The sequence below is a fragment of the Camelina sativa genome, chromosome 12, assembly GCF_000633955.1.
Source record: "Camelina sativa cultivar DH55 chromosome 12, Cs, whole genome shotgun sequence".
In the NCBI taxonomy this organism is placed as follows: Eukaryota; Viridiplantae; Streptophyta; class Magnoliopsida; order Brassicales; family Brassicaceae; genus Camelina; species Camelina sativa.
Window position 1 is genome coordinate 9,468,078 of NC_025696.1, and position 20,513 is coordinate 9,488,590.

The following is a 20,513-nucleotide window of genomic DNA, read 5'->3' on the forward strand; positions in this document are numbered from 1 at the left end:
AGCAAAACAAAAAACATGTTGAACCACTGATTTCGTGGGGACATGAGGATTTACATAAAAATTGACATATTTATATAACATTGAGATTTTCAATATGTATATGTGTGTGGGTTTCTAATTTCGCAACTTGGAAAGAAGAAGAGAAAGCCTTATTGCAGTATACGAGCAGGAGGACATGTCATTTTCTGGAATTAGACAAATCAAGTTCACGTTGTAACTTGCCTTATTTGTCTCCTTCCTATTGTAATCTCTACCACCTACCTGTTCCTCCTCCAAAACACAATCACGACAAAACTATGTACTGTTATCATGAACCTCCTTTTCTTTTGACTCAGAAAATATGTTATTTCAGTAAAAAGATATATAGTATTATGAAAAAACATATATTATCAGTCGCAAACTCCATTCAAATATCATCCTGATGATAACCATGTGGGGTTATTAAGGCTAGTGGTGCCTCTTACAAGATAGAACCCTCCAAACATTGCATTTCTTGAGACCACTAGTTCCATTTTGTCGGAGTTCAGATCACATGCCTGCCGGGATCTGCGAGTAAAAAATGAACACCGACGATCTTTTTAACTCGTAGTTCATAATAGTTTAGGCCCAATGGGCTTTATTTTGGGCTTTGAATTTTGAAGCATTCGGCTTCCCTGGTTTAAAAGCTAAACCAAACTCTTTTCCAGAATCTTTTGCACAGTTTAATTGCGTTTATGATCCTATTCGAATTCGAATTGTTTCTTCTTCTTTACGCAATACAGTTTGTGAATTGGAAATTTGAATCTATTTCATACTCAATTTTGAAAACCAAGAATACCTCTAAACAGAAAATGTGTTTTGATGAACCGGTTCTAAACCGAAGAGAGAAGAAATAAACAGAGGAGTATACAACAACTTCACATGATAAATATGATTTGATGAATCAACAGTTTTGAATTTGATAGGTTCAAATTTCACTTGGGGTGGAAGCCTCTGAGGCTTCATTTTCTGATTTGGGTTTGGATTCGGGTTCAATGCTGCTGGTTCGTCGGTTTCCAACGTTCTCGATGAGCCTAACCAAATCAGACATCTTCGGCCTCTGGTCTGCTGCTTTCACAACACATGACATTGCAATCTGCAACATCTCAACCATCTCTTCCTCTATGTTTGCATACCTCAGAAGCTCGATGTCGAATACTTCTGCTGTCCATTCCTCTCTCACTACCGAATGTACCCATCGAACCAAGTGGATAATCTCGTCCCCTACAGTTTCCATTTCCCAAAAATGATTAGAACTGAATACATATTGTAACCGTTGAAAATGTTTCAGTCTCCTCGGGGTTATATAACTTTACCTGCGGTTGTGTGAATGGGCGATTTTCCGGTAAGTAGTTCAAGCAGCACGACGCCGAAGCTGTAGACATCTGACAACTGAGAAGACTTTCTTGTGTCGGTTACTTCTGGTGCACGGTAACCAGCTTGTCTAGAGATAGGTGGAGCTAAAGGGCTCATCACAGCTGTTAATCCAAGATCTGAGACACAGCCACTACGCTCTGAATTCAAGAATATATTTGAAGATTTGATGTTCCCATGGACGAGTTTCCCATTGTTTTCTTTGTGGATACGAGCAATCCCTTTAGCTGAACCAATCGCAATTCTCATTCTTGTTTCCCAGTCTAGTGGAATCCTGTTTTCTCCTCTGTTACCTGTAAAGATCCAGTCGAATCAACAACGAGCCTAAAACCACATCTTGTAGCTACGATGATGCCATTAGATCAAGAAAAAGAAAAAAAACATACCATGAAGCAAAGAAGCAACACTTCCTTGGCTGAAATAGTCATAAACCATCAGCTTCTCGTCTTTGGAATAATAGTAAGCCTTAAGCTCCACAACGTTCTCATGCTTAATACCTCCAATAATCTCCATCTGCTGCTCGAAATCTCGTTTCCCAGCGGCAACATCCTTAAGCCGTTTCACAGCAACAGAAGTAGCATCTTCAAGAACAGCTTTATACGTTGTCCCAAACGTGCCTTTACCAAGAACCTCCGCAGAAGCTCTCAACAGATCCTCAAGATCAAACGAGTAATTACATCCTTCAAAGAAAGATAACCTGTTGTTCACATCTTCCATCCTCGAAACGAATTTCTCAGGAGACATCCCTCCTTTCTTCTTATTCTTCTGCAGCTTAGTATCCGAAACAATCCCATCACCTCGTCTTAAGTTCCTTCTCACGTAACAAACAGCCAACACAAATGCCAAAGCCGCAACTACAACAATGGAAGCAGCTATAACGATCAATAGAAACACAGTCTCGGATAGTCCCAAGAAGTGATCTTTCTGTTTCTGATGAGTCTGCTCGGCAAGTGGAGGCGGCGGCTGAAAGATGGAGAGGTCACCAGGAGGTATAATACCGATGCCTTCATAAGAAGAAGACGAGAATCTTCGAAGCCAACTAGGTATAGGTCCATTGAGGTTATAATTGTTGGACAAGTCAACGTGTTGGAGAGTAGTGACCACACTAAGATCAGGTATATCACCAGAAAGCGAGTTGTTAGCAAGATTCAACGACTGTAAACGGTTGAGACGAGACAAGGAACTCGGGATTGTTCCATTAAACCCGTTGTTGGAAAGATTCACACTAGAGAGATTCTTCCAAACAGAGAAATCTAAAGGCAGAGAGCCAGACAAGGTGTTGTCTTGTAGATAAAGAAAGGCCAAGTCTTTCAACTCGACGAAATCAGATGGGAACTCTCCGGAGATACGATTGGATCTGAGACTGAGGACTCTGAGAGAAGAGAGTCTGCTTATAGTGTTGGAAGGAATCTGACCATTGAGTCCAACCCCTGGTAGTCTAACAGCTATGATCCGAGATCTGTCTTTATTGCAAGTAACTCCGGTCCAGATGTTGCAGACTTGTGATGTCTCGTTCCAGTTAAGTGAGCGTGTGGGACGCATAATGGTAAGAAACTCGAGTAATGCGCGTTTGTCTTCTAATGGATCTGCGTTTGCTCCTCCATAGATAATAAACAAACACAGAGACAGAATCCATAGAGATGAAAAAAAGCTCCAAGCTTCCATTAAAAACGAGCTGTTTCTTTAAAATCTGGAGCTGGAGAAAAAGATAAAATCAAAAAACCAATCTGATTGATGATGATGATAGTGATGATGAGGATATATATAAATGGTGAAAAAATTTGGTAACTTTAATTTAAAATAAAAGGTACCAAAAAAGCAAAAAACTGCGGATTACAAAAGTAAAAGGGGAATCTTGAAGTTGTTCTATGCGATGAGACCACAACTGGAACTATTTTAAAATCGAAACAGGAGTGGGAGACAGAGAAAGAGAGAGACTTTAAGCTTCGAAAGTGACGAAACTGTAACATTCGAAGCTTTAATTTAAACTCTAAAAAAAAAAAAACCTAAAATTTCTGGGAATTATAAAGTTGACAAAAAAGTGAAACCTTAACTCTATTAACAGACTAAAAATTATTATAATTGGAAGCTAGAAAAAAATTGAATTGGTAACCTCGCTTTTTTTTTTCCAGATCTGAACTTTATTGTCGACTCTTGCGCGCTCAGTGTTTCTTCTTCTCGAGAACTGAATCAGGTTTGCTTGCTGAATAAAGAAATAGAGAGGAAGAGAGACGAACTCATAAATTACTACTAAGTGGTGATAATGTGATGAACGGAGCTACGAACCGCCATTGAAACACTAGTGAAGTTAAGAGCTTTGTGAATTTTTTTATTTTTATTTTTTTTTGTTTTTAATAATAATTCCAAGCAACGGATATAAATTTATTTTGTTCTCTTTTTTTGGCATTAAAGTGGGTTGAAAGTGACGAGGGGAAGAAAGATACTCACTGTGATACGACTTTTTTTTTTTTTAATTCGGTTTACAGATTGGTCACCGGTTATTTAATACTGAACCGAGGGACCATTTGCTTTTATGTACCGGAACTTTATTGTGTCATCATATTAAGGTTTTTGAATTTCTTATCTATATTTGTTTATATTGAAAATTTGATTAGTCTGAAAGAATGTAGATAAATTGGAACATTAGCTATTTGTAAAACAATAATTGTGAAGCCGGTTTGTTATGAACCGATATAGACATAACCGGATGATAAAGATTTAATTGGTCAACGCTTACAAAAAGAGAATAGTTAATTATGTTAATAAGGAAGAAAATAAGAAATTATCTAACTTACCAAACAATTTAAGCAAATTACGTTTTTATTTGTTTTCTACTTTACTTGTCATAATGAAGCTTACAAAACCCATCAATGCGTATCGACTTCTACCATTTTTATATAATTTTCTTTTGCTTCTTCTACTCTATCTTTGGGGGCATTAATAGGATGATACTTATAATAAGAGTATATTCTTTTAAAAATAGTAACTATTTCTTCGGTGTATTAAATATTGGACCGACCCAATTATAGAATTTATGGTGCATCATAATCGACCAATAATTTCAAATCTTTCATGATTATTGTGATGATTTTATACCCATCTTACCACGGTTGATTCCTCTTTCTCTTTTCGCTACCTCCAATATTGAGTGGCAATGAGTATCAGGCCATTAACTAAAGCCATTCAATCTAGAAATAATTATTTTTATTTAGTTTTTATTCTTAACATACCCATTTGTCTTTATACTCTGTTTTATTAAGAGTCTTTTGTGGATGTTTCTCTTGTTAAGGGATTTTTTTTGTTGTTGGGGGACCTTTATTGTGGTACCTCAGGTCCAGCACCTTCGAATGGGTTTGGAGGGTGTGCTAGGTTAGGCTAATTTGTCTCTGTGGTTGTTGGTTTTTATGTTAGCTCTTGTACATTGATGGATTAATATAAAACTTGGACGACAAAACAAAAAAAGACTAGCTTATGGTTATAGAAATGGTGTTTATTCAAGAATTGTTAACCATGAGAACAAGAAAGCTTTATTTATTAATGAAGATTTAACCAAATAAAATAATACAAATTTCATAGTATAACAATATCTTCATGCACAAGTTAAATCTCGCACAAAACCAGGATCTTATCTAGTCACTTCCTAAAAATGGGTGACCTTTTCAAATCTCAGGTTTCCTTTTTAATATTTCGGATTCTGATACCGAAGAATCAATCACACACACTGTGATGTTCTTCTATAGACTGACTATACATAAAAAAACAATAGCCAATGAAAAGACACACAGAAGAATCGGTTTTCCAATAACCGGTATCGGTTATTTCAGGTGGATAGGACAAGCGAGAGGTTTAATTTCCCGGTCCATTCTTCACCCGGTTTCAAGGTGATGGGTTTCTCAATAGCTGCTCCATCAACACACAACATGTGTTTATACTCATCATCTCCCAAATCCGTCAGTGCTCTAGCTTTCTTCTCCCATGGATTCCATACCACTGCGCAATAAACCGAGATTCTGATTTTGTTAAAAACCGGTTAGAGAAAAAAGGCGGTAAACGTTTTCGATATTTTTGGTCTTACCGACATCAGGTAGACCTTCTTTCCTGATGAGGAATGTGCGTTTTCTTTCATGGTCGAAAACAGCAACCACGTCTTTAGAATTTAGGTACACTCTATCGATCTCAGATTCAAAGGTTAGTGCATCGCCTTGCTCTGTAAAACGTTCTTTCTCGTGCAAGTTATCAAGATAGTCGAGAGTTTCCAGCCCTTCAAGTCTAACTTCACTGATAAACACCAAAAAAAAGAAAGAAAGAAAGCATTAGAACTCTTTAAGGTGTGATCAGTAGAGAGACTAGAGAGAGGCTAAACTCAGTGTTTTCACCTAATATCGGAAATGGAGAAGTAAGTGTGATAGGCAATGGCAAAGCTAAAAGGCTTTGAATTGATGTTTCTGACTCGTGATATCAGTGTTAGGTTCCCATCTAATGCCAATGAGACTCTCAGGTGAAACTCAAAGCTATAACAAGAGCAATACCAATCAATATAGAAATAAAAAAACAATATCACATCATATCGAGGAATCAAGATAATGCTATTTTGATCAGGTTTGCAGACCTGTGAGGCCAGATCCTCATAGTGTCTTCATCGGATGACTTAAGTACCAAATCGACAAAGGCTTTGCCGGTTGAGTCAAATGAAGGTAAAGCAGGTGGATTGTTTTCCACAAGCCACATCTTGTTTCTTGCAAACCCGTGTTGCTCCAGTGATCCTCGAGTTCCAAACTTTTTTAAGGCAGAAAGTACAAATTTTTAAGCAAAGTGATCAAAACCAAGGTTACTTATGTGAAGGTTTGAGGAGTCTATGTACCTGAGGAAAGCATATAGGGATTCCTCCTCGTACCGGATGGGGAGGCTTCGAGTTGGCCTGAAACAAGAGCATCAAGTTCACCAACTTTTCTAAGAAGTTGCTGAAAAAGCAGAGTTATTTTACCTTGGCGCTGGTGAATAACAATTCATCACCCTTCTCAGTCTTCCAAGAAAGAACTTGTCCTCCATGTAAACTAATCTGAACAAAGCATCATCCGAGAAAAACCATCAGTTCATTGTGATGCCAGAATCACAACAACCATAGTTTCCATAAGCAAAAACAAAAGAAAATATCTTGTTAAGGGAGTTTGAAGCAACAACAACCATGAACTAAAAAAGCCTTCAACTTTCAACAAGAATGAGAACCCAAATCACCAATAAAAACAGAGCAATCAGACAAGTTATATATATATATATATATATATATATATATATATAACTCTCTGTTTCTGAGAACTCAATTAACACCTATTCCACTAAAAATCAGACCTTTTGGACCAATTCAAATGTATAAAAACACAGGATACAATCCAACAGTATAAAGAATCTTGCATTATCAATCCTTGAACCATTTCAATTATTAGAATCCCATATCTTTAATCTGAAAGATGAACTCTAATCCTCTAGTAGCAAAGAAGAGTTTGGAAGAGGAAAAACAACAAACAGTTAGTGGGCAAATCTTTAAAAAGTCAACATCTTATCCTCTATCTCTATCCCAAGAATCAAAATTATGAATCTTTTTTGCATCCAAGAATGATTCTACCAATAACACAAACGGAAGAATAAATAAATAACCTTAACAGAAGCGCCTTTAGGACTCTGAAGAAGAATCTGATCGGTTCCATTTTTATCCTTGACCAAGTCAACGATTGGTGGTCTCTTCTCAGCACCGACTCCAGATGATGGTTCCATTGTAGTAATAACAAAACAGACTCGATACAAACAAAGAGACACAGACTTGGGGGGGTTTTAAAATCCACCAAAAAATTAGGCGGAGAAATCACAAGAAGAAGAAGAAGAAGAAGACAACTTTCTTGTGGAAAGATCAACAAGAAACCCTAACTTATCTCGTGTAAAACGAAACCGAAACCTCAACCACCACTTTTCTAACTGCTTAACAAGTCCTTTTCTCTTACAACCAACACACAAAACTCTTATTATGTTGTTTCAAATAGAGGATAAAGTGTTAAGAAAAACCCAAAAAAAAAAAGAACACCAGATTAAGACAGATCGTGTGAGGTTGAGATTGAAAACGCAAAGATCTCTGGGAGATTTCACTTTAAATGGTCCAACCAAATATCAAAACTCCCCGGGGAAAATTTTGACGAGTTGGAGGAGCCTAGAAGGTGAGATTTACGTATATGTAGAAAAGTTGCAAAAGATTCAAAGGGGTTAATATAAAAAGAGTGCAACTGGTGTTTTAATATGTACTTATTGTTTTTGTTACTATTTCATGTTTTTACTGTTTTGGTTAGGTAATTTAAAGACCAAACTAAACTATATTAGTTGACGGATACAAGAAAAAGAGTTTACTAAGCGCCATAAAATGTCACATCTAAAAAACTTGCGTTTCAAACAATTAAACCCTCACTTGATCTTGATGGTATGTGTGTATTTAACAGTAATTATCAACTGTCTAACAATTTCTTCACTAGTGGAACTACTTAGATTTTTTTGGGGTTAAGTTTTTTTTTTTTTAGTTTTTCCTTGAATCTTCTGATTGGATGAGTTAATAAATCCAAAAAATGAATCTAGCTAGTTGCAAAAAGGAAATGATAGATGATAAAAGAATTGAGGAAAAAGATGATGATGGCAGGAAGACAGCTGGTTGTGATGAAAGGTGTGGGGGATGGGTTAGATCTTGACATGCGACCATGATTAACGGAATTAACTACCTGTTCAGATTTGGACGGAATTTAATTTAAGGGAGAATTACTAGTTTGACCCAAATTGAACAGTTAATTGCTAGATTAGCTCCTAAAATTTGAGGGTCTGTTGGGTTAGTTTCATACCAAAAATACCTTTTTTTGTTTTGTTAGGAAAAAACAAAAGTCAATATTACCCTTTGTAAAAAATTCCTGCAATTTCGTTTTTTTTTTTTTTATAAAAGTCTGCCATACATGTANATGGCAGACTAATTTGCAAGTGGCAGATTTATTGTTGATGGCAGTTTTTTTTTTGGCAGACTTATTTTAGATGGCAGATTAATTTGCAGAATTTGATGGCAGATTTGTTTGAAGTGTACAACGACAGATTTTTCATGGACAGCAGATTTTCTTAACACGACAGACTTATTTATAAAGTCATGACAGATTTTCATTGTTTTAGTCAAATTTCTAGGAATTTTGTGGCAGATTTTTTATGATTGTTGCAACAGTTTTATTTTTCACTTAAAAAATCTGTCACATTGCGACAGATTTATAAACGTAAAAATAATTGCTAGTTTGACATCTAGTGGTGACAGATTTTTTTATAGTTATGACTGACTTTTGGATTGAAGGGAAAATCTGTTGTTTGATAACAGATTTTCGAAAGTCTTTTTAAAATTGCTATATTGACCCACATGCACAATATATGTTGTGGCAGATTTTCTTATGTTATGACAGTTTTTTTTTTCTTACTAAAAAATCTGCTGCTTAATAACAGATTTATTATATATGAATACAATGATAACAGTTTTGTTTTTTGTTGATATAGTGACAGCAGATTTGTTATCTGTAATGACAAATCTATTATTTCGCGTTTGATAACAGACTTTTTATAACAGATTTTTTACAGAGTAATGACAGATTTATTAGTGCCTTTGGTGACAGATTTTTTTTTAAGTTAAGCGACAGACTTTTGTAGCAGTTGCCATATATGGCGAGAATCTAGGGTTTACCCTTTTTTCTCTTTTGTATCGTGCCTCCCCTCCCCTATATCGACTGAAATTTTTTTCTTTTTTTGGTTCATCTTATTTTTCCATAAATTCCTTCTTCTTCCTCTCTAATGTGGATTTAATCATGCTTTCTTCCTTTTTGGGGTTCATAATCATACCAAACAGGTTCGCTGGTTTGAAATTGTTAGAAAGTATCAAACATATATGAATAAAACAATTTCAAAGGTTCTCTTTTGTTCTTGGTTGTAGGGAAGGAGAAATAAGAAACTGAATGTCCTTTTTTTTTTGGTTATGTTTCAGTATTATTAGTTTTATTTAGTATTTAATTCTATATTTTTTATTTCCAATTTCGATTTTTGTTGGCTTTTTGGTAATTTAAACATAACATTGTGTCAATCTAGTTTTTCTCTAAAGGAGGATGTCAATCTAGCAATATTTTTCCAATTTTGTGTTAATCTCGTCTATTTTCACTTAATTTAAATATAAATTTTCGGTTAATTACTAATTAAATTAATTTTATAATTTTTACTTCGTCGCAGTCTTTAGTTTAGTTGATATAATTTTATTGTCAACTGTTTCTTTAAGCTTTTCGATCCATTTCAGCAGATATATAATATGCGTACACATTAAACGAAAATGTGTGTTTCAACAACATAGAGAATGTAATAATCAAACGAAGACGTCTGCGCAAGCTAAGAATCTAAAAAAGACAGCGACCATATAGTATTAAAAAGTTATTTGAACTTAATAAAAAGAAGATTAGTAGTTTATTTAAATACACACGACTATAAAAGATTCGTATTATCGGTTTCTGCCATCGTTTTTATAACCTTTATACCACCAAAAGATTAAGGGCTGCAAAGATTATATCGAGTTTAGGAGTGCGCAGAGTGCTATCAATAAAGTTTTGGTAGGATTATGTAAGACAAGAACAAAATTCATTTGCTAAAAGTAAGAGAAGCTTATCATGGTGGGATTGGTTTCTAGGATCTAATAAATTTCCCAGTTTAGTCCTTAAAATCGATCTATATTCATTACAAGGTCTTTGAACACTTATCTTATGTCTTTGTTATATCTCTACTAAATGTTTTTTTTTTTTTTTTCATTTTTAACACATCAAAATATTAATTACGAAATTTGCTCATTTACTTAACAAAGAAATAGTTTGATTTATTTTTGCATTGAATATGGTCCACATGTTATTCTGCCAAAAGATTACATTATAGCTACGATTGATCATTTGTCCAAAAAAAAAAAAAAAAAAAAGCTACGATTGATCAATGTTTTACTTTATAAAATTCGATTGAAACGTGGAAAATTAAGGTATACCATTGTTCTTGTCTTTTATGCCGACCTATGATATCTTTAATGCGCCAATTACGTCTCTCGGCGACGCCGTTGGTCGTCCCATTCGTGTTGTTTTGTGTAATCATTAGTTTTTTTTAATAATCTTAGGAAAGAAAATGATTCATGCAATAATCCGATCGTGATAATATTTTTTTTTTCTTTTTTTTTTTTTTTTTTNNNCGATCGTGATAATATATGTATCCATATTCTCACGTTGCAATCTTACGATTTTGCTAGAGAAATTTGCATTATTAAAAATTGGAAAACGATTGAATAAGATGGTTTTGCTGTTAATTCTTTTGTAATTATGCGTTCTGGACTCCTCTATAATTCTTTTGCAATTTAAAAAAAAAAAAACCAAAAATGATACAGACTACAGAGACATCAGGCATCTGTATAATTATTTTTTGAAAAGGACCACGATGAATAGATATTAGTAGCCCTGGGAAAAATAACCGAACCGATTTGTCCGAACCGAACCGAACCGAGATTTAAACAAATCGGTTCGGTTAGTGTTTCTTTGTTCGGTTTAATCAGCACAATTTCTGGAGAAAGTTCGGGTATGTCTTCGGGTCGGTTCGGTCGGATTAACCGAACAGGTAACCGATAACCGAAAATTAAGGATACTACTATAAATTCTTTCTAAACCTAATTGACTAAACCTAGTTTTTTTTTTCACTCGCAGCCTTACCTTCCTCCCACCAAACAATAACACGAAGACTCTCAAGTCTCAATCAACATTCAATCTTCTTTCATTTGATTTCTCTGAACCATTCTTCTTCTTCGTTCGATTTCTTCTCACTTCAACCAGTCTCTCCTCTGTTCTTTCGCCTTTCTTCTTCTTCTTCTTCTTCTGAACCATTCTTCTTCTTCGTTCGATTTCTTCTCACTTCAACCAGTCTCTTCTCTGTTCTTTTGCCTTTCTTCTTCTTCTTATTTTCTTCTGCCTTGTTCCATGTCGCCAGAGTGAACCGCCGTGGTCTGCTGCTGCCGCTGCTTCCTCTTCCACAAAAGAAGAAAACCCTAATTGTTATTTGATGGGCTTTTTTGTTGGGCTTTTTATTGGAATTTTAAAACTGAAATTATGTTTTTAAAAACCCAAAAAAAATTGAAAATAAATTTTAAAAATTAAAGTCGGTTAATTCGGGTTTTTAATCTCATAACCGAATGAACCGATATCCGAACCGAACCGAACCGATTTTAATTTCGGTTAGTTGCGGAAGAGCTTCAAAAAACTGTAAATACCCGATTACCGAAATAACCGACCCGAACCGAACCGTATTACCCGAATTCGCAGGGCTAGATATTAGATTACATTTTTTTTTTTTTGTATATCCAATTGTATGGAAAAAATCATTAAACTACAAATATATATGTATGGATTTTTTTTAAGGAGAGGTTATATAAATAAGATAAGGGGACCGACGTACTATTTTCCCCTCGGAACTATCATATCGGGCCAGTTTCCCACAATCTTTGACTTCTTACCAGTTTTCCTTCGGACTTATATTCTCCGTCTATTTCTCCCCGAATCCATACTTCTCTGCCTATTTCCCCATCGAACTTAAACTTCTCATCTAATTTCTCATCGTATTGGTTTTAACGGTTTATTGTTTTGATTAACCAACCACAAACCTTATTAACCAAATTAAACCCTATTAAACTGGATTACAACTCGATTACATAATTATGTTCCCCAAATCAATTTTTCCCCTTTCTCTCTGGAAATTGAAAAGGAAATCCCAAACGTAATTTGCTTCTCGTCAGATCTCTATAATGATAGCTCAAGGCGGAGGAGGCATAACTCATCGATTTCGATGTTGGTTACGGAGGAAAATGGTCGTCTCTAATGCAAGAACTCGCTTCTGGTGGAAGAAGAAGAAACAGAGCATCATCTCTTAAATTAACAGACGTTGCTCCTCCTCCTTCAACAGTCTCCGACGAGTTCGAGCTTCGATTCACAGAGGAAAATCTCAAAACTTTCGCCGGAGAAGTCAAGGTTCCGTTTGAAATCGAGTTACTAAGCATCAAGCTTCTTCTAAACCCGACTTATTGGCCTCTCTCTCTCTCTCCGTTCATCGGAAAAAGAAGCAATTGCGGTGAATCTCCCGATAAATTATGTCGTCTCCGGTTACCTCCTGTTGATCTTCCTTTTCCTCAAACAAATCTCACCAAAAGTCAGGTCAAGTTTTTATCTTACAACGCAGGTCAAGTTCCAAAAAATATTATAACTTTTCACTTCGACATCACATAAATCGAGTCTAATCAATCATCACTCTACATAGATACACATACATCTAGTTCTGGATTGTGGACTAGTATGTATACACACACGCAAAGAAAATGTTAAATAAAAAAAAAAAAAAAAAAAAAAAAACTCGATCGGAGAAGATTACAAATTTTTCGAAAAGGATCAAAGAAACTTACATTTACAAAACAACAAATCAGACGTTTTTTGATTTTTTTATAGCTCTTTGGGCTCTAATTCGAAGAATGGAACTCTCTTGCTTACGTTGTGATCCATGCCCTTCAGTACCACACCACTCTGCTTGAGTCTCTTGATGCTAATCAGAACCAAGACGATTCAAGTATAGAGAGGTTTTGGGTGAGATAAATTCTAGTCTTTTCAATTTCGATTTTTAGGTATAAATTAATTTTATACCGGTTTAATATTGGTTTTTATCGGTTTTAGATCCAAAACTGTGTAAACCCAGTTTGATGGGGAAATAGGCAGAGAAGTATGGATTCGGGGAAAAATAGACGGAGGATATAAGTCCGAAAGAGAACTGGTAAGAAGTCAAAGATCGATGTGAAACTGGCACGATATGATAATTACGAGGGAGAAATAGTAAGCAGGGGGAAATAGAAACAAAAAAAATTTTAATAAACCATTTTGTTTACGTTTTGAGTAAGAAGTGAAGTGTTGTTAGTGTGTTACGCTTAATCATAGGATTTTGGATCTAAGATAGTAAGATTATCTAGAGACTACCGTTTACGATTTAGAATTCAGAGATTTGATTCAAACTATTTTATTAACTTATCAATCCTTAAATATTTGTGGTAATTGATTTGTTAGAACTTGATAATACTTGTAAATTTTTTTGGTTTTTGGTTTTTGGTTATATAAACTTTTACATGTCATGATTGATTGTGTCCCAAACTCCCAATACGCTTTTTTAATTTTTATGTGGACTGGACCCATGACAAAGAAAAGTCATGGTCTCGGCCTTTTTGGTTTCTCGTTTAGTAAGGTGGCCCAATACTAATTCTTCCTCAACGATGCTTCGTAGTTTCTCTATTAGATTGGAAAACTGCATGTCGTTTTCTTTTGATCACAAAAACATCTTGAGAGACTAGTCATCACCACGGCTTCAGAAGAACTCCCGTGAAGATGAACGACGGAGATGTTTCGAGGCAGATGCTGATGCAGCTAAATGCCTCAAGGATTAAAGTTCTTCTTTCTTCTTTCAAATTTTTGTGTGGCTATGGAATCATAAATAAGTAATGCATGTATATTATATAGTTTTGTCTTGATATATATAGTACATACTAACAGTCTTAACATAGTCTAGATACGAGTTTCAACTATCTATTTGGGACCAGTTCAGGAAATGGGTGTTAACAGAGTGTTAAGAATCGCTTGAAAGAGATCAACGGCAGATTCAATGCTTTGCATATAGGACTAATTAAGGGGTAAAGACTAAAGTAAGTGATGACATATCAGGAGTAAGTTACAATTTTGAACCAAATAGACCCAATCATTTATCCATGAGACTCGTTTTCGTATCCGGATTCGGGCTCTGGTTGCGTTCTGGTTACAGTTGCAGATGGCATTTTACTTCCACCAACCCATCTGCTTTCAAACACTTCACCATCAACAGCATGTCTCTCCATCATCACTTCAATCTTCTTCGTTCTTGAAACTCTAATCCCCATTATACACACAAACCCTAGAAAACCTAACACGCCAAATCCTAAAATAAATCCCACGATCCACAACCACCACCAAGTCCACCACGACTCGACCTTTTTCTTATCGTTCTCTAAAGGCTCGACAACTGAATAATCTCCATGGCTCGAGCCGTAACACACTCCCGGGAGAACCATTCGGCTTATATGAGTCGCTTCTTCGTCTTTGGTCTGTGCCTTGAAACTCACGCATCTTACCCTAGATAGCATTTTCTCATCCGTGTCTTTTGGTAGATCCCTAAACGAGACCTCTACAGGATTCTTTATCCTTAGACTTATCTCTTTGACGTTGTCTTGATCCGAAACGTCCAAAACCTTAAACCCTAAGACAGAAGCGATTAACCGGTAACCAGGTACGGCATACCAATGGTCAGACCAGTTTCCTAGATTTTGGTACACAATAGCGACTCTCCTTGCAGGAGGAACCGATACTGACCTTGCTGGAATTAGCACGTTGCTGAACTTGGCTCCCGAGTTCCACAGGCTCTTACCGGTTAGACGGACGATGGAGACTTCGATACCGGAGAGATTTTGCGGTAAGATAGCTCGGTATAGAGCACCGGTATGATGTTGAGTGGTTAACGTCTTGAGGGCGAAACTCTCAAGGGATTGAGACAAGGAATGTGGTAAAGTGACATTAAGGACTGATGTTGTGGAGTTTAAGTGGATAAGAGAGGATTGCGAAGTAGAACAAAACAAACTGGTGTATAGTAAGAACACAACACAGCAAGTGAGAGACTTTGAGTTCATGTTTCTCTTTCGTTTTTTTTTTTTTTGCTTTTTCTTTTGTTGGTCATTGGGACAATGTTCTTTAAGAGTTGTCTAAAGGAACTGAGAAAGGCAATGTAAACGTAGGGACATGAATAATGATGACGCATGTATTGAATAATTAAATAAAATCTTAATTCAATGGATCTAGTTTCGTTTAGGATTTGGATTGCTAACGAAATTAACAATCGGTTAAATTATATTGTCAAGTCTAAGTGTGCCGATCGAAATGGTCTTGGACACTCTTGATTTTTAAAAATTGCAATCCGTTGTGAAACTTTAGGATTTTGTTGTACCTTAAATTGAAATGTTTTGATTCAGAAATTATACGATTTATAAGTGAGATACAATGATTGAGAAAGTAATAACGCATGCAAAGAAGAAAACATCAAAGAGTTGACTCTTTTATTGTGTCTTTTGACTTTTGAGTAGCCATATTAATATGTTCATGCCGCTGATTGCGCCTCAAAACTAAAGGTTCAATTATGATTTCCTTTTCTTTCTTTCTTTTTTTTCTGTCTTTTTTTTTTTTTCAAAAATTCACAACGAAACTTTGATAAGAGAACAAAACGTGTTATGTATAGACTTAATTTATAAGAATTTTTTATACACACGAAAATGCGCAATATAAATATCATAAGTATCAAGTGCGCAATCTGTCGAATTTAGTTTCAAACATTGTATTGCACGTCATATACGTGTATGGAGTAGAGCTTTCAGTTTCAACATGAATTGGATTTATATATGTATAAGAAAAAAGAAACATGGATTGGAAAGTTGAAGTTTCTAAAGTCATTATGATTAACACAGCTCAACATATGCAGTCAGTTACAAAGACTCAAATTCAGTAAAACTTAGTTTCACTTGAGCCTACAATTAACTTTTTGTTGAGCCTACTAAGCTTTAAGATCCTCATTAGAAAATATATGGGTCAACTCTATAATAATGGGCCTGAGTAGAATAATGACCCAAAACATGCATTTGAATTTTTGATATACTGTATGTATATTTTTTAAAGGCAGCTTATTCTTTGATCATCTCCAGAATCCAGTGTATGCCTTTTAATCCCAAACTTTCAACATCTGGAAATCTTCGACCCCCATACCTGAAAAGCAGATTAGAATTTTTTTTTAATAATTTGGAAAAAAAAACTTTTTTTAATTGAAAATTGAATAGTATATAAGAAGAAAGAATTATTAAGAACGCTGAACTAAACCAACATAAATGACACGGTGAGATCACTCATAGTATAAATCAAACGAAATCTTTATTTTTGACTTGTATCATGCCAAGAAAGAAAGAAAAAAACATCTCGTGGATATATATGTATATATTTTTGGGGTAGTTTTTGAAAGTAGATTGGAGATAGGTAAGTGAATAAATGTAAAAACATTACAAATAATAAAAAAAAAAAAGTTACTGAATGGTCATATCAAGTGATGGAGAAAACTGAGGATTCACTCTTTTTAGAATAAAATAAAAAGAAACAGGTAAGAGAGAGAGTGTCTGCTTAGCCATGAGTTGTGTGTTTCCATTTCACCACAACATAAAGCCATTCACCTTCTATACCCAATTTGCAAATCCCCTCTCTTCGTTCAACTATATTTTTTTTTTTTTATGCTGCTAATATTTATTTTTTAATATGTTACTGATATTGTGTTATATATATATTGTATTTCATATTTAATAAGTATAGAATAAAAGAAAAGAAAAGAAAAGAAGTACTATAGAATATGTTTTTAAAAGAATATGTATATATATCCGATGCTAAGTATCTTACAAAACAGTACGTATTTATTATTGTTTTTGAATGCCATATATAACAAACCACCTTGACAAAATATATTAACTATTCATTTTGATTTTACCATTGGACTATCATATGATGTCAGTGAGCCTTATAAACTTAGAAATTTTCAGTTTTTCCAGGAAATAGTTATATTTCTTCTGTGACACNATTTCTAACCAGTTCTTAATACCAATCATACTTTATATGGTAACATTGAAGAAAATAAAATCTAATACAATGAAATAAAAAAATNTTCCATGCTTCACTTTTTCTATCAATATCTCTTGTTTTATATGTAAAAATCCAACTAAAATATACACATATATATATATTTATATTTGAAGGATAGAAAATTAGGAGATATTAAATTACAAAAAATTAATTAAGACAGCTGTAGAAGGACAGAGTCAAATCATGGGACAAACCTATATGTCCAATAAAGGCATTGGAATCCCTTTGTCTCTCCTCCAATTACCTTATAAGTTTCACAAATTAATTTATATGTTCTATATTCCTATAATTTTGTATATAGTTTAGATAAACTCATAAACATAGTATATTTAACGTTGCTGACTGCAAAGTCGAGTCATACAGACTTACAATATAAAATTGGCCCTCGCAAACCGAACCAGGTTAGTACATCGGAGTTTTATACTATGTAGTATGTACCAAGATGGCAAAGATTTGATACATGTAGATACTTGGTTGACTACTTTTACGCACTATAGACTATAGTCCATAGTAAGAAGATTTGTTTTGAATAGGTTAATTAGGTAGTAGATAAAAAAGAGTTAGTTAGATAGATGGCTAAGATTTGCAAAAATATCAATATGTTTTACTCTAGATAATGTGTTATAACACCAACAATTCATTATCATTTATTTTTCCCAACCAATCATCATCACTATTGGTGTGGTTACATTCAAGAATAACTTAAACATAATTTGAAGTTTGTATATAAAATATTCTAACAAAATACGAATATTCAAACTGTTTTGAAGTTGGAGAGAATGTACCAAAGCAATAGACGACATGCTTGATTGCTTGTAACTGTCGTATGTTTTTTTTCTTCTATCATCAAATTATTGCTGTCTCCATATTCTTCTAGTTTTTTCTGCCATTGGTAAGTTTTTTGGGCCATAAAAACCTTGCCGTCATGGAAAAAAAGGTTTTAACTTAACTCATTTATCAAATCGCGTGATTCTACAACTGTTACTCCAATTGGCAACAGTATGAAGTATGAACGGTTGATTTCTAACCAGTTCTTAATACCAATCATACTTTATATGGTAACATTGAAGAAAATAAAATCTAATACAATGAAATAAAATAAATCGTACTACAAGAAATGATGGATGGAGAAGAAAGGAGTGGCATGAGACTTGATGTGCCGATGGACAGATGAGAAAAAAGTTTGATTAGACTAAATTTGTTTTTTTCTTTTTAAAGTCGTGACACAAAATCAAGCTAGCAGGTTTATTTTATTATTTTTACTTTTGGTCTCCACCGAGAATCTGATGTGATGATATTCCCATTTTTTTGCAAGAAATTACACTGCTTTTTTTTTTTGTCACAAAATAAATTACACTTCATTATACTCTATACAAATAATTCAAAATTTGCAATTACGTCTGTAGCGTAGTGGCCATACAAGTCGGGTCAAGTATGTTACATTTGGGTCAAGTAAGTCACGTGAATGGAGTTGTTGTTAGTGATGGTTTTGAGTTTTGACGTTTTTTTTTACCTACATGAATAATACTACTACCAGTCTACAACTGTTCTACCAGTGTATACTTTTGAATACCGAAGCTACTTCATCACTAAACAATCATTTTTCTTTCTTTCTAACGATAGAGTGAGAAGAACAAATAGTCAAACATAATAGTTTAGTAACAGGGTGGAGAATTGGTGTACGATTCAGTTTCCATGTTTTTTTTTCGTTTTTCGGGTTCATAGGAAATAAAATCACTTGCTTCAGTTTGATTCTAGCTAAAATTAACTAAAAGAAATACCAAATATTGATTTATATGAATTTAACCAACAAGTGATAAAACTGAAATGATCGGTTATTGCATGTACACAACCTAAAAGGCTAAAACTAGAGTTAAACTCTAATTAAAAGCACGGGTTTATGGGTTATATAAATCAAAAGCAAGAAAAGGGTTAACCTAAATGTGTCTCTTCAACAAAAAGAACCTAAATGTGTCTATAGATTCCAACATAAAACATATTTATATCACTAGGCATCCAATTTTCCACGAGACGAGCTTTTCCTTAAATTGATTCTTAATAATGACATTGACATTCTTAGTTTTCACAATGAAATTAAATAAAATAAATCTTTTGACAGAACTATTACACTAATCTATACATTTGGTTACACTTGCTTCTAACCAACCAGATCTCAACGAATAGCAGTCCGAGTCTTAAATCTGTTTTAGACTTTGATGATTTAATTCATATAATGATTACTACTTATTAAATCGCCAATAAGTTATCATTCACGATCCTCTCTCCTATGTTCAATCTTCACTGAATCTCTTTTTTTTTGGTAAATAATCTTCATTGAATCTCTGTATGCCTAGATGTTCATCTCCCTTTCGTTTAATCTGCCAGATATATTAAACGAAAGCTTCAGTTGTCTCGAATGTAAGGTTGTGTGGAGAAGATATATCATAATTGCATACGTACATCTACGTATAGTGTGTATATTTGTGTACAAAAAGGAATGTAATTACCGGTTTCTGCAGCAAAACCCTAGTGGCCCCTATCTCTACAATCTTCCGTTCCTTCGGCGAAACGACGTAGGTTTGGGTCCTAAGTTTTACAAAATAATTAAAGATAAATTATTGAACTTTCTAATTTCGCTTTTTTTATTCACTTTTTAAAAATTCGAAAGTTTGTTTCTTTCCTATAGTAAGCCATTGTACTTGATGTTTAGACATAATAGGAAGTGCCAAATCATATGCTTAGATAACCTTTTATACTTATTAGGTTTCGATAACATTTCTTCATAAGAGAAAACACATGTTAGGGCCAAAATAAAAAGGAAAAACGAGAAAAAATATTTTGATACACTATAGAAAATAATTATTGATGGTTCTAAAAAGTAAAGAGAAACGTGTTTATAAGGAAGTGGTGAAATGTGTGACAGGAAATACAGACCGACATCGACACGTAGATAACAATGTAACATGTGAGCATAGGAAAAATTATTCGTAACTAAAGGTGTGAATATCGTTACATGATGTTTTCAAATATTTGTAACAACATTAATATCAATAATTTGTGGAGACATAAGCCATAAAATCTAATTTTGAGTAATTTTAACAAGTCATATACATAAAATTGAATAACAAATGAATTTTACAACACAGATAATATCGATCATTTCCAATTTCTAAGGCTAGAAAAGCAGAAACCGAAGCGCTTATAAAAGAATATAAATACCAACAATATTTTATAGAAAAACTAAAGAATGTCATTGAAGAGGGAGGAGGACCATAATTG

The 20,513-nt window shown here is 34.2% G+C and overlaps 3 protein-coding genes across 4 annotated transcripts; all 3 read right to left on the minus strand.

The window, feature by feature from the left end:
* On the minus strand, positions 770–3,752 carry LOC104731096 (probable inactive receptor kinase At4g23740). Of its 2 annotated transcripts, none has more exons than XM_010450362.2 (4): positions 3,506–3,752; positions 1,779–3,082; positions 1,335–1,685; positions 770–1,242 (listed from the first exon to the last, which is right to left on the minus strand). In XM_010450362.2, the coding sequence occupies exons 2-4, from the start codon at positions 3,055–3,057 to the stop codon at positions 947–949; spliced, it is 1,926 nt and encodes a 641-aa protein (XP_010448664.1). In that variant the 5' UTR covers positions 3,058–3,082; positions 3,506–3,752; the 3' UTR covers positions 770–946. The 2 variants fall into 2 exon arrangements, with proteins under 2 accessions (XP_010448664.1, XP_010448663.1); XM_010450361.2 differs by having other exon boundaries at positions 1,779–3,088.
* LOC104731097 (putative glucose-6-phosphate 1-epimerase) lies at positions 4,907–7,645 on the minus strand. Its single transcript, XM_010450363.2, has 7 exons — positions 7,048–7,645; positions 6,377–6,451; positions 6,254–6,310; positions 6,002–6,168; positions 5,769–5,903; positions 5,468–5,670; positions 4,907–5,382 (listed from the first exon to the last, which is right to left on the minus strand). Exons 1-7 carry the CDS (start codon positions 7,162–7,164, stop codon positions 5,213–5,215), a joined length of 924 nt encoding a protein of 307 aa, XP_010448665.1. The 5' UTR covers positions 7,165–7,645; the 3' UTR covers positions 4,907–5,212.
* LOC104731098 lies at positions 14,124–15,252 on the minus strand. Its single transcript, XM_010450364.2, has one exon. The coding sequence runs from the start codon at positions 15,194–15,196 to the stop codon at positions 14,240–14,242; it is 957 nt and encodes a 318-aa protein (XP_010448666.1). The 5' UTR covers positions 15,197–15,252; the 3' UTR covers positions 14,124–14,239.